Below are 14999 nucleotides of genomic sequence, written 5' to 3'. Positions count from 1 at the left end.
ATGATATAGATGAACAAGGAATTTCCAAAAACATAGATTCTGAAAAAGTATGGACAGAAGTTGGAAGCAAAGCCAGGTAACAAGGATGAACACCAAAGTGTACTATGGTCCCAACAGAGTAGAGTTAGAAGAACTAAAAGCTGGCAGGAGGACCAATGACAGAATATCTCTCCCCTCCTGACAGAGGAGTAATGGACTCAAGGTACAAAAGGAGACAGGCATTTCTGGACTTGGCCAAAGCCGGTATTTGTTTTGCTTGGCCATGTGTATTTGCTAAAGGGGTTTTGCTAGGTTTTTCTTTGTCTAGTGGGAGAAGGGGGTAGGAGGAAGAGAAAATAGCTTTGTTAGTTGGGGGATGGGAGTATTTTAGGTATCCTCGAGAAAAGAAAATTAGAAAAGGAAAAAGAACATGGCTCAATCTGGATAGGACAGTGATAACACATGAGAAATAAAAGGCTAGGTTGCATAACTCTTACTGTGTTTGTTTTGTCTTCCAAGAAAAATACTTTGCACGAGAAAAGACAGAATAAAACAGCAATAGGAATCCAAGAAAAAAGTAAATATTAAGAGAACATCTGTCTTTAATTTATCCAATAAGCATTTAATAAACACTTTATAGGGGGGCAGCTAGGTGGTGCAGTGGATAAAGCACTGGCCCTGGATTCAGGAGGACTTGAGTTCAAGTACAGCCTCAGACACTTGACACTCACTAGCTGTGTGACCCTGGGCAAGTCACTTATCCTTCGTTGCTTCACCAATAAAATATAATAAACACTTAATAGGACAGGGCCTCGGCCAGGCATTTATATACAAAGACTCCCCCAAAACCAGTCCCTGTCCTCAAGGAGTTTAAAATACATGGGGAGAGGGGCAGGAGGAAACATGGACAAATACACAGATAATTAATTACAAAATAAATTCAAAAAAATTGCAGGAGGGCACCAATAAATGAAGGAATGAGGTTGGAACTCATTCATGAGAAACACACTTACTCTGAGCTTGGAAAGAAGCATGAGGAATCTAACAGGTAAAAATTAAAAACAGCTCCATGAAAGTATGTACAAAGGCACAAAGATGACAAATGAGAAGTTTTCTCTAAGTTCTTAGCAGCGGAGGAACCACATCCTTGGGGGCTGACAGAACTGATATGATGACTGCACTGTCACTGTGACTTCTGAAAAGCTTTAGAGAGCCAGAGATATCACAGTACTGGGCAAATGTCCCAGTTTTCAAAAAGGGGAACAAGACAGAGTCTGCAAACTTTAAGTCAATCAACTTGCTTTGATTTCTGGAAAAATTCTGAAACATATTACTAAAAAGGAAGGCTAATGAACAGCTTAATAAAAGGAAGCAGGGATCAATAAGATTCAGCATGTCCAAAAAAAAATTTTTTTAATCAATAATAGATGGGGAAGCTAGGTGGCACAGCGGATAGCACACTGGCCCTGGAGTCAGGAGAACCTGAGTTCAAATCTGCCTCAGACACTTAACACTTACTAGCTGTGTGACCCTGGGCAAGTCACTTAACCCCAATGGCCTCACCAAAAAAAAAAAAGATTCAGCATGTCTTCATCAAGAAGGGGTCATACAAAACAAACCTTTTTCTTTTTTGGAAACAGTTGTTGGACAGGTAGATAGAGGAACTTGTGAGTATGTGTGTGTGTGTGTGTGTGTGTGTGTGTGTGTGTGTGTGTGTGTGTGTGTGTGTGTGTGTGTGTGTGTGTTTTAACCTAAACATTAGCAAAGCCCATGACAAAATCTTTCATGCTATTCTTGTGGAAGATATTTTGTGGACTAGATAACTAAACAATTAGATAGATTTGGAACTGGTGGAATGTCTAGAGCCAAAGAATAGTAATGGTTTATGTTTGATGTCAACTTGGAAGGTCTCCAATGAAGTACCCCAGGGATCTGAGCCAGGCCTTGTGCTATAGAACATTTTTGTCAATGACTTAGATAAAGGCCTAGATGGCATGCACTGGCAGAAGTGAGAAGAGACAGCTAACACACTGGGTGACAGAATCAGGATCCCAAAAGCTTTTGATGGACTAGAACACTGGGACAAAAATCAACAGGAAGAAGTTTCATAGGAATAAATGTAAAGTCTCACACTCAGATTCAAAAGATCAACTTAACAACTAAAGGTAGAGAAGGTGTGGTAAGAAGCAATTTCTGAAAATGTTAAGTCAATAATATAACATGGAAGCCAAAAAAGCTAATGAGATTTTATCCCACATTGAGAAAGAACAGAATATCTCTGACTACACTACTACAGTGCCAGTGCCACCTTATTCTGCTCTGACCAGACCACATCTTAGTTACCCATTTTAGAAGAATGTTGCTAAGTTTGAGAGGGTCCAGAGGAGGACAAGGAGGGTGGCAAAGACCAAATCATATAAGGATGGTTTGAAGGAACTGGGGAAGGTTAGCGTGGAAAAGAGAAGGCCAAGGGGAGACATTACCAACTGCTTTCATACATGTGAAGGGTTGCCACTTGCAAGAGAAACTGGACTTTCTCTTCTTGATCCCAGAAAGCAGGAGGAAGAGCAAAATATAGAAGCTGTAAATTTACACTGGAAGTCAGGATGAAGCCTCCCAATAATTAGAGTGAAGCTCAAGAAGAAGAGACTCCCTTAGGAGGGAATCTCCCTCATTAGAGATCTTCAGCAAAGTCTGGCTGACCCCGTGTTGAGTACATGGTAGGGGGTTGTTGTTCAGACAGCATTAGACTAGATGGTCTCTGAGATCCCCTGCAACTCTGGTTTTCTGTGATTCTCTGAAGTTTCAGAAAGGAAAAGCAGCATGTGTGCCCGAGCAAATAAGATCTAACGCCACTGAACAATACACAAAAGGCCTCACTTCTCAAGCTAGAAGCTGAAGCTACCACTATCCTGTTACAACACAAGTCTGATCACATTCGTCAGACAAAAGAGAAAGTTCCTTTCACTCCTGCCACCAGGTGGCAAGAGACTCCAAGGGAACAAGAAACTCACTGTCAGGTCAAATTCTCTGAGCAACATGGAACAGTGGGGTTTGGCCTCAGAGCAGAAATGGAGATGGTGGGTTAAGAAAGAAGGGCAGGGGGGCAGCTAGGTGGCACAGTGGATAGAGCACTGGCCCTGGATTCAGGAGGACCTGAGTTCAAATCCAACCTCAGACACTTGACACTTACTAGCTGTGTGACCCTGGGCAAGTCACTTAACCCCAATGGCCTCACCAAAAAAAAAAAAAAAAAAAAAAAGGACAAAGGCGACATGCATACTGAAAAGTACAAGTAAAAACGGGTCTTCCCTCCAGAGTGCTGGTTTACCACTAGCTTGTTGGACAGTCTCAACCTCAGAAAAGAACATACACACTTTGAAGCCAGGAACTGTTTATAAGCATTTTGTCTTTGTATGCCCAGAACCAAGCCAAGTGCTTGGGAGAAAGCAGGTACTTGATAAACATTCGTTCAACTTGAGAGGTGACAGGTTGGTCACAAGATTACAAAACCTGTTTTCTTGGTTCTAATAACAATAACAAACAAAAACAACGATAACAATAATATCAAGCATGTGTATAATTCTAATGGCCAAAATGGGCCCTGGAGAAAAGCTGAAAACCTACCCCTCTCTCCCTGCTCTGTAGGGGCTTCTAGAGTCTCAAGTGTGGGGGTGCACTGCACATACTACTGGGGCTGTTTGGATGGGCTCCCATATTCAGCTTTTTCTCTTCTACTTCTAGGAGAATGTGAAGAGAAGTGAAGAATATATACAGAAATGAAGGTGATGTAAATCCAAGTGATATCAATTAAAAAATCTATCTTAAAGGGACAATAAAAAATTAAGCACCGTCACCCGGTTGAACTTCATGTCACAGAGCTTTCATTAAGGAAGATGGTCCTACTCAGAGAACAAGGCTGAGAAATGTTCAGCCACTCTCTCCTTCTGTATCTCAAAAAAAAAGGCCAGAGAGTCAGTATTCCCAGCCTCAGAGGGGAGTTAAGTGATTAAGCAATTTATGAGTTTTTTAAAAAGTGTTTCAAAAGGGAAACATTAGGTATTGTTGTTATTCTAATTATCTAACCCCATGCTACATTATGCCTGTAAACCCTTCACGCTGCTTTTACACCACATCAAGGCAGTTTGCCTGGAAGAGAAGGGAACCAAGACATCTGTCTAGAACCAAGTCAGTTCTTCTCAGCAGAACTGGATTTCACATTCCTGAGCAGATGCACACAGGATGAGGCAGCAGTGATCCAAAGCCAGCTCCTGACATTGTAATTAGCACTCCATCTTTGCTTCTTTTCTCTCACTTTCCAAATGCTCATGGGTGAGCTCCCTATTCAGTTACCAGATCCCCTGATAAGAGAAAGGCTAAGAACATGCTGGCCTCTCCTTTTCACCGATTCTTAGTGTTGGTTTAAAAAAAATTTTTTTTTTAAATTTTAAAAAGACGGTTTATGGAGAGATTCAAAAGCAATGGACAATGAGAAGACTGGTGCCATCTCTCTGCCACTGGACACTCTCTTCCCCTCTCATATGCTCCTGGAGGGCTGCACATTGATGACACCCTCTCGTCCACAATGAATCAAGCTATTTTCTCCCTTATGGAAGCAGGCAGAGTACTGAGTGATAGGAATTCACTTGCACACCAAACCTGGCACTCCCTGACTGACAAAATGCCTGATGGCCTTGGAGCTGGCTGACAGCAGCCAGCAGAGGGAGCTCTCACTGCTATATTGCCCCTTCTGCCCACTGGCCCCATCCCCACCTGTCTGCCCCCAAACTGGCAGAACTGATACAACCCAGGCAACTCATCCCATCTCTCTGGCCAGCCTGCCATCCTCCACCTAATGTACATTCCTATTTCAAGTTGCCTGAGGTCAGTCAGATCAATGTGTCTCTATCACATCCTTCCATTTAACAATCAACTGATGCCAGATGGCATCACTGTTTCCCCAAGAGGCTTCAGGAGGAAGCTCAGCCAGGGCAGTGTTTGCTCTAGAAAGCACAACTTTTACTCAGGGTCAAAGGGAAAGCCAGTCTTGGCAAGAGGATTTTTCTACTTGCATGATAAGCCCAATGAACCCTTCCCCTTTAAAATCTTCCCATTAGCCTGAACCATCCCACCTAAGAGAAGTAGTAACTAAGGCAGGCCCCTCTGTGAAGAGAACTCTTGGCCCCTAGCTCTCAGCCTTAATGCTTCCAGGTCATATCCCTGCAGTTTCAAGGAAACACACTATTGCAGGCAGGCCTCAGACCTGGTACACATCTCCTGCAACAATTCTTCTGAATAGGGGGCTAATGTTATTCCAATATTAAGGTCAACCAAGCAGCCTATCTGGCTCCTCCAGCATATAGGTTTGTTTGTGGTCGTTATACAACACCCATGGCATCTTGGGCAGAGAGACCATTCTTTGCACCAGGATGGTCTCCTGAGGAAGCTTTTATGTCTATGGCCCTAACCACTTCTTGCCTCAGCATTGGCATCAATTATGGCCAGTGCACCTTGGCTTTTATAGATCCTAATGTATCCCTAATGTCAGATCCTAATGTCAGAATCCTCTGAGCCCTCTTCCTCCTGGGGAAAGGGGGTCTTGGGATAATTTCCTGTTGTGGATCCGTAAAACTGTGGTCCTTTCCATTCCTTTGTGGGGTACCTAGAACATGAGGTGACCCTGACTAATCTGACCTTAGCAATTGAAAATATTTCTGGGGCAGCTAGATGGCACAGTGGATAAAGCACCGGCCCTGGATTCAGGAGTACCTGAGTTCAAATCCGGCCTCAGACACTTGACACTTATTAGCTGTGTGACCCTGGGCAAGTCACTTAACCCCCACTGCCCGGCCAAAAAAAAAGGAAGAAAATATTTCTAATGAAAAGGCTTTGGGCCTTGAGGACCTCCAATAGTCCCTCCATTCTTTGGCCAATGTGGTAACAATTGGATAGCCTTAGACTGTTTACTTGCTGCTGAAAGAGTCCTTAGTGCTGCACGTGTGCCATGGCAGACACTGACAGCCAATCGTTCTCCAGCTCTCAATCCTGGACTTCCTGGCTATCTTCATACCTATCACCTTACTGTATGGACCTTGTATTTGTAACACTGTCACTTCTTTAGTTGCTTCTAGGTTTAAAACTTTGACCAAAGCCACAGCAATGCCCCCGTAACCCTTGGACTGCGCCCACCAAACTCTCTACTCCCTCTCTCCTTTAAGACAGGAACATCTCTACACCCCATTCTTTGGCCTTGAAAAAGCTACAGAAGATGGACCTTCGCCCCTTTCTCCCCAGAAACAGAGGGGGATATGTTATGGGAATGCAGTGGGACCCCAAGAAACCTAAAGATCCCAAACCACCCCTCCCCGCCAAGGAATCCTTGAACTCTCCTGGTGGAGGGGCAGCTCTGTCTCCCACCTCAGGAGTACCCTGGTACACTGATATGCAAGATATGGATAGGTGCTGCATAGCTTACTGATGCCCCATTATTCCAAAACCCCCTCCCGGTTGTTGCATTTCCCTCCCAGTTCTTTGTAATGCCCTTCCCTCTCTTTTGTTTTGTAAAGATACAAAAGACACTTACTAGCTGTGTGACCCTGGGTAAGTCACTTAACCCTCATTCCCCCCCTCCCCCCAAAAAAAAGAAGATACAAAAGACAGGTCTTTTACTCCAGTGGGACAGTCACCAAGGTGAACTGTTTCCCAGCCATATATTCCTCTCCTAATAAATTCTCTATTTTACAAGAAAATCTCCCCATTAGAGTCTCACCATCAAACTCTGGGAAATAGTCCACCAGGTGGGAGTACAAGATCTTATCTTCCAGCAGATCCTTCTTGTTGAGGAAGAGGATGACTGAGGAGTTCTGGAACCAGGGATAAGTGATGATGGTCCGAAAAAGGGCTTTACTCTCCTCCATTCGGTTCTACCAGGAAAGGCGAAAAGAGGAGAAGGAAGAACACACTTTGTTAAAGGAACTTTTCTTTTGGCTTTTCTTTGTATTCCCGGTACTTAGCATAGTGCTTGCCACAGAGTAGGCACCTAATAAATGCCTGGTGATTGACTAACTTTAGAAACATTTTAATAGAGGGGTAAAGGTCAATCCCTTGGTCACCTATATATAAACTCAGCCACAAAGGTCTCCCTCTGTTCTTAGGGAGCTCCTAATGATAAGCCCACAGAAGAGGAAGCATCCAAGCTGACAGCTAACCTCCCATCAGCACGTTTTTTCCAGTCCATGTCCCCAACTACTGCCACAGCTCATGGACAAACCAGAGCTCTAAAACATGCTCACAGGAATGAAAACCTATTTCCTGGTTTTCATAAGTTAACAGCAGAATTGCTAGAGCTACTGGTCACCCAGAGAGCCATCTCAAGACCAGGGAAAGTAAGTGAGGCAGCATGAGGATCAGTCAGAGCAAGTTAAGCAGCCTCAAGGAATTTATCAATCTGATAGCTCTTTCCTCCCAAGGGCAAGAAAAACTACAAATCCACCCACATTTACAAAGAAAGTAACACTGCTCTCAGAAAGATTTCATAATACTCTACAAATCCTGCATTCTCACAAGGACAAATTACTTAGTCCTACACCCTCTTTTTCTAGGTGTTTGAACCCAAATGGAAAAAGTAATGAACAGAGTGGGGTTTATTTCTCAAAATTCACCACCTCTGGGATCTGTAAAGACATTGGAGTTTTAGTTTTAGAGAGTGTCTTAACCTTTTCTGTCCCAAACTCCTTGAAACCTATGAACTCCCTCTCAGAATGTTTTTAAATGCATAAATAAAATTTATAGGATTACACAGAAAAGCAATTATATTAAAATCTAGTAATCAAAATATATTTTAAAAAATTTTTTGCAGACCCTATGTTAAGAATCCCTGGTTTACTGGAGGGTCTTGTGTGGGCTGATGATGAGTGAGATGAGCAGAACCAGAAGAACATTGTACACAGTATCATCAACATTGAGTGTTGATCTACTGTGATGGACTATATTCTTCTCACCAATGCAACGGCACAGAAGAGTTCCAGAGAACTCATGAGAGAAGAGGATCTCCAAATCCAAGAAAAAAAAAAAAAAAGAACTGTGGAGTATAGATGCTGAATGAACCATACTATTTGTTTTGGTTTTGGTGCTGTTGTTTTTTCTATTTTGAGGTTTTTCATCATTGCTCTGATTCTTCTCTTATAACATGACTAATGCAGAAATAGGATTAATGTGATTATGTGTATATACATACATACATATATATAACCTATATCAGATTACCTGCTGTCGGGGGGAGAAAAATCTGAAATTAGAAAGCCTATATAAACAAAAGTTGAGAACTATCTTTACATGTAACGGGAAAAAAAAAAATACTTTATTAATTAAAAAAAAAAAGAATCCCTGGTTTAGTGGGAAAAGTGCAAATCTCATTTCAGGAGACCTAGGTTTTAATCTGCTGTTTACTAGCCATGTGTTTGGGTTAAGTCATGTTACCTCTCAGTCTCAAGTTTTCCACGTATCCATGAATAGGGAGAATATGACTTTCACTATTTGTTCCCCACCCACAAGGTTAATGGAAGGAAAAGAGTTTGTAATATATAAAGGCAGAGATTACACATATTATTTAAGAACTCTTCCAATTCCATTTTCCTTTGTAAATATAAGTTACTGTGAAGGGCTAGAGTTCTCTACCTTGCCCTCTCCCTACCCCTATTCCCTTGTTCCAAAGGCTCACCTACCTCATTATCAGACTCCACTAGAACTTGGTCATATTCACTAAGAGCAACTAAAAACATGATGGACGTCACATTTTCAAAGCAGTGTATCCACTTCCTTCGCTCTGATCTCTGTCCACCAACATCCACCATTCTGAGAAGGGAAAAAACACAGGCTGGAGTGATCAGTAACTTCAGGGAAGGTCCCTATGTCTTCCCATTGTGAATCCATGAACAATGGGGTATCCTCTTAACAACAGTTCAGATCAATAATTGGCATGCTATCTCCCAAAGAAGAAAGTAAATGTTCCTTGAATATTGGTCCGGCAGAGGTAAGAGCTATTCAAGCAAAGGCTAGGTGACTAAGTGCCCAGGACCCTGGAGAGGGAAGAGGTGGGATTAGATGTCCTTTGAAAGCACTTTGAATTCTAGAATTCTGATTTAGGGAACTCAGAGTAAGTGCCTGGTCAATTACATCAAGCACCCAAGCTAATCCACTGTAAAGGCTGAATGGGCTCCTCCCCAAAGGGTGGCACTCAACACTGCTGTGCTACCTTAAAGGAAGGGAACCAGTTTAATAACACTGTTCCCTCTATGCAGCCCAAGTGAAGACCCTCGTAATAATGGCACCCAGACACTGGGTTATAGCAATAGCAGACCTGGGCCTCTACCACACACTTTCTAGAATCCCATTACTTACTCATAGTCTGTAAAAAGGTTAATAAAGGAAGCACCAAGTTCAGGTCACAGGCTCTACAACTACTTAACAATTTCCCCTAGCTAGTTAGTCTATGTCATAGTGATGTATTGGAGCCCTGGACCCAAAGAGAAAACGTTTTTGAAAGTAGTCTCAACAAATTTCATTAAGCTTCCCTACATTAAAGTTCTCTACTGGGTCCTATGCTCCAAAGCTGTGAGTAGAAATACATCAAGAGCTACATAGTGATGGATGTCTACTGTCCCAGCAGCTGAGCCCCCTGGAGGGACATGTGGCCAGGTTGAGATAACTAGCCATGAAGAGGCATCAATCACACAGAACTGGTAGTAAAAAGGAACACTTGGAGTGAGGGAGCAAGGAGAAGCCATTTTAAGAGGAGCTGGTCTGTGGGTCACCTGAAAGTTAGGTCAAAGGGCCTGGCTCTATTCCACAAGAGATCTTTTGTTCCATTCCCTAAAACTGGGGGCACTGCCCCTGAGTAGCAAGTAAACTCAGTTCAAACTCCCCAGTCAACATTTCCGTGGGCAACAGGCAAGGGGAAGAAAAGTATTTGCTGGGCACTGACCAAGACCCAGCCCAGCCTTCCCCTTTAAAGTCTAGCTGATCTTACTTAGGCTGGGATGATCACAGCCCTGCAGTTCTAAGTCTAGAGGTAGTCCCTTCACCAGACTCTGGAAGAACCCTGTACAAAGTTCAACCCAAGCACTGCCAACCCACACAGCAAGTGGGATCTAGGTACCTGAAGATGATATTCTCCAGGTCGAAAGGGTATTCTATGATCCCAGTTGTGGGAACTCGAACCCGCAGCACATCCTGTTGGGTGGGTAAGTACCCAGTGGTGGCAATACGGTCAACATCAGTTAGGTAGCTAAAAAACAAAACGAAACACAAAAGCACAGGAAGAAGGATCCTTTAAAAGGTCAGCTACATAAAGAAATCAGGAAGGAGGAGAGGAGAGTTATCCTCCTATGACTTTCAATGCTCCATGAAGCCCAAGTTGTGCCATCAGAAATGGGAGCCTGTTTTATGGACAGCACCAATGTACCTCCAGTCTCCCAGGTTCAAAAATCCAGTCATTTCCTTAAACACTTTTCCCTGTATCTCATATCCAATCACTAAGATTCATCATTCTACCTCTCTCTTTCTATTCCCACAGCTATTAATCCATACAGATCCTCACTACAACCCAACAGACTACTACAGCAGCTTATTGACCCTCCTTCCTGCCACCATCTCCCCTTTTATGTACTGACAAATCACTCTTCCTTAAAGCGCTGTTAAAGCCTTCACTAGCTCCCTAGTGCTTAAAGGAGAAGGTCCAAATTCTCGAGTCCAGCATTCTGGATCACCCACCATCTAGGCACTCCCTACCTTTCTGTTTCTCTCTTACCCTCCTTGCCACCATGTGCTCTACACAACATCCAAACTAGACTCTTTGCTGTCCCTGTTACACAACTTCACACTTCCCTCTACTCACACCAATTCCACATTCTTGGGATCCTGCAGCTCTGTTATCCATCTCCACCTGATGAAAGCCTGTCCTTTAGGGCCTGACTCAGGTGCTACCTCCTCAACAAAACCTAGTCTTTTTCTTCCCTGCTAGCAATGATCCTTCTCTCTTGTAAGCTCACACAGTGCTTTATTTCATCTCTCTGCTAAGCTATAAACTCTCTGCTTCCTAAATATTTTTAACTAAATGAGAAATAGAAGGAGAATAAATATACACATTCATTCCTTCTCTCTTCCTATAAGAGACTTTTCTGAGGACAGAACTGGCAGGAGGAAAATAACAGTGGCTCTAGGAAATTACTGGGGTTTTGGAGCCATACAGAGTGAGAAAATCTCAGAGAAAGAAAAAAAAAAACAAAACAAAATTTGTTCGCTCCTGGAGCTGAGGCCTTTCAAAGCACATGAGTATCACTTCAAATAAGTCAATCCTCTTATTTCCCCATATGAAGAAAGACCCATAGCATCTAAGACAATACAATTTACCAACTAGACTAATACAGAAACATGCAACGATCTGAAGGATGGTCAAAGTGATCAGCTTGTTGCTCTCCAATTTGGCTTCTCCAGCAGATGTTCTCACTTGGCCACCAGTGGACAAGAGTCAGTTGGAATAACTTCCAAAGGAACTGGTGCCAGGTGTCTATCCTATAGTCAAAGCCACCTACTATCTCCAACAGAGGCAGCTGGGAGAAGGAACCAAGGGGAATGCTGGGAATCCTCGAGATACCTAGTTGACCAGTCTCAGGAAAAAGCCAGACTGTCTGTATTTAAGAACACATAAGCATGTGTGTACACACACACACACACACACACACACACACTCACTCACTCTCTCACTCTGCCATATTAGTAACCACCAACTTATATAGGCACTCCCTAGGTTGTAATATTTTATTTTGGAAAGTGATAGGCTAACAATAAAACCCTAAATTCCAACCTTCCCATCCCTTTGGGAGTCTTGCAGGAACTGACCTGTTCTGGTCATTCTACAAACAAAACAGAGACAAGACCTGATTGGGGGCTGTCCTAATGTGGCAAGAGCCTATTCTAACAGAAAGAAAATAGGACAATTATTTGAATTTTCAGAAAAATCCAGCCAAGTACAGAGAATCTATCTGCAACTCAGACACAGTTTCACTTGTCACAGTTCCTGTTTTTCTACTAAGTGTCAGACAGATCCCATACTTACTATTTGGCTGAGTCGGAGAGCTGATATTCTCGCCTCCTGTCATAACACTCCTGGATTCCAGGGTCATTCCACAAAGTCTTAATTGCACTTACATATTGATGCTCAAATGTTGTGACCTTTTCAACATCCACCTCTCGAATCAGCAGTGCATTGGCCTAAAGCAATAGGAAAAAGAGAGGGTTAACTGTTTCTAAGTCTGGCCAATTTGTTCCCGTTTCTTGCCCAGGTATTAAATCTCACAGTCAGTTCATCAGGCAAGCTGTGAACATGACTAGCTACAGCAACACAAAGAAGCAATTTAAAAACTGAGGATTTCCAAAATCACTCAATTTTCACTTGAATATTCATCAGCCAGAAGAGGTTCATCACTATGTAGTCTTAGTTGCAATTATATCAATAAGGTTTTCCCAAAAGCATACCATAATGCCTCCAGTTAGATGAATACATCCAGGAATTAGCACAGCAATAGGGAAGGGCATTTTTGCTCAAGTTTGGGGGTAAAGGGCCTTTTGGTGTTTTGATGATTTTTTGCTGCACATATGAAATCTTGTTCTCACAAACACGTACACTTTCCCCAAAAAAAAAACAACAAACAAACCCAAAGGGAGTCCTAAATGACATTTCTGCCCTGATCAAACTGGGCAAAACCAGATGGAATTTTTACTAGGGAGAACATAACATACAATTTCCTTTCTTAGACCTGCTCCATTCTAATCTGATCAATGTGATTTCTCAAAAATATCTGAGTTGAAAGGGACTTAGGGGTTATTTAGTCTAACCCCTAGAGAAACATGTTGGCTGGAGCCAGAGATGGTCATCACCAGGATCAAGTTCCCACCCCATTTCAGAATTCCCATTATAAGGTTCCTAACGGAGTCTTCTGCTTGGAAACTTTCCACCTCACAAGGTAGCCTGTTCCACTGTAAGCTAGCAGTAGAATGTAAGATGTGTGAGCAAAGACTATTTTCCATTTTGTCTTTGTATTCCCAGAGCTCAACTCATCAGTTCTAGTTTTGCCTTCCAGGTGCCACATAAAATAAACCTGGTCCCTCTTTCATGTATGTTGTCTTTAAATTAAAGGCACAAATATTTAGCATAAATATTTACTAAACATCTAGTACGGGAAAGGCACTGTGCTAGCTAGATGCTACCAATGCAAAGACAAAAAAAAGAAAAAAACCTATTTCCTGTCATCAAGAGCTTATACCTTACAAGGGAGACAGAACAGCTACAAAGAGAAGTAAAAACAAAGTATTTGAGGAGGAAAGGAACTGACAATTGGGGGAGGGTGTGGATAAATCAAGGAAGACTTTACAGAGATTGTGGGATATGGATGTTAATAGGAAGTAGTAGAAAAGGAGTATATTCCAGGTGTCTGACACAGCCTGTGAAAAAGTATCAAGAGGTTGGATTAATTAGGAAAACTATAAGCATAATGGGCCATACATATCACTAACAAAAACAACAAAAATCATATGACTATATCTACAGAAAAGGCTTTTGATAAAATATAACACCCATTTCTATCAAAAACACTACAAAACATAGGAGTAAATGAAGCTTTTCTTAACACCAAGAGCCAGCATTATTTATAATCTATATCTAGTTTAAGAAGCCTTTCCAATAAGATCATGGATGAAGCAAGCAAGCCCATTATCCCATTATTATTCAATACTGTATTAGAAATGCTAACTATAGGGGTCAGCCAGGTGGTGCAGTGGATAGAGCACTGGCCCTGTTCAGGAGTACCTGAGTTCAAATCCAGCCTCATACACTTGACACTTACTAGCTGTATGACCGTGGGCAAGTCACTTAACCCCCATTGCCCCACCAAAAAAAAAAAAAAAGAAATGCTAACTATAGCAGTAAGAGGGGAAAAAAATTGAAAGATAAGAAGAGTCAATGAGGAAACAAAACTAACCCTCTTTGCAGACTATATGATGGCATACTTAAAGAACCCTATAGGATCAGTTAGAAAACTATCTGATTCAATCAACAACTTTGGCAAAGTTGCAAGATATAAAATAAATCCATTTAAATCATTAGCACTTCTATATATTACCAATAAAGTCCAGCAGGAAGAGATAGAAAGAGAAAATCCATTTGAAGTAACTGCAGAGAATACAAAATACTTAGGAATCTATCTACCAAGACACACCCAGTAACTTTATTAACACAATTATAAAACACTACACACAAATAAAGAAAGATCTAAACAATTAGAGAAATGTTAACTGCTCATGGCAGGCCAAGACAATATAATAAAAATGACATGTCTACCTAAAATTTATTTATCCAGTGCCATACCAATTAAACTGCCAAAGAATTATTTTATAGACCTAGGAAAAAAATAACAAAATTCATCATCTTCACTGGAAGAACAAAAGATCAAAAATATCAAGGGAATCAAATGGAAAAAATGTGAGGAAAGCAACCTAACAGTACCAGATTTCAAACTATACTACAAAGCAATGATCATCAAAACTCTGGTACTGGTTAAGACATATACCATTTGAGCAGTGGAACAGATTCAGTATACAATATACAGAAGTAAATGATTACTATAATGCAGTGTTTGATAAACCCAAAGATCCAAGTTTTTGGGACAAGAACTGACCATTCAACAAAAACGGCTGGTAAACTGGAAAGCAGTAAAGCAGACCAACATCTCACACCACATACCAAAATAAGGTCAAACTGGGTATATGATTCAGACATAAAGGGCAATGGCATAAGCAAATCAGGGAAACACAGAAACAATTATGTTAGATATATGGATGAGAAGATCTTATGAACAAACAAGAGGATGACAAGAGATGAAATGGATGATTTTGATAACCTGAAATTAAAAAAAGAGTTTGCACAAACAAAACCAATCAATACAGCCAAAATTAGAAGGAAAGCA

The 14999-nt window shown here is 41.6% G+C and overlaps 1 protein-coding gene across 1 annotated transcript in view; it reads right to left on the bottom strand.

Annotated features, from left to right (window-relative positions):
• The window catches only part of GNA11 (G protein subunit alpha 11), a 79942-nt gene that overhangs the window by 6259 nt on the left and 58684 nt on the right, over window positions 1–14999 (bottom strand). Inside the window, exons 3-6 of the mRNA XM_043994619.1 lie at window positions 12095–12249; window positions 10136–10264; window positions 8703–8832; window positions 6749–6902 (exon numbers count right to left, since the gene is read on the bottom strand). Coding sequence (XP_043850554.1) covers window positions 6749–6902; window positions 8703–8832; window positions 10136–10264; window positions 12095–12249 — 568 coding nt within the window. The remainder of the gene's footprint in view (window positions 1–6748; window positions 6903–8702; window positions 8833–10135; window positions 10265–12094; window positions 12250–14999) is intronic.

This window comes from Dromiciops gliroides, chromosome 1 (genome assembly GCF_019393635.1).
Source record: "Dromiciops gliroides isolate mDroGli1 chromosome 1, mDroGli1.pri, whole genome shotgun sequence".
In the NCBI taxonomy this organism is placed as follows: Eukaryota; Metazoa; Chordata; class Mammalia; order Microbiotheria; family Microbiotheriidae; genus Dromiciops; species Dromiciops gliroides.
This window is presented reverse-complemented; position numbering and strand designations above follow the sequence as displayed.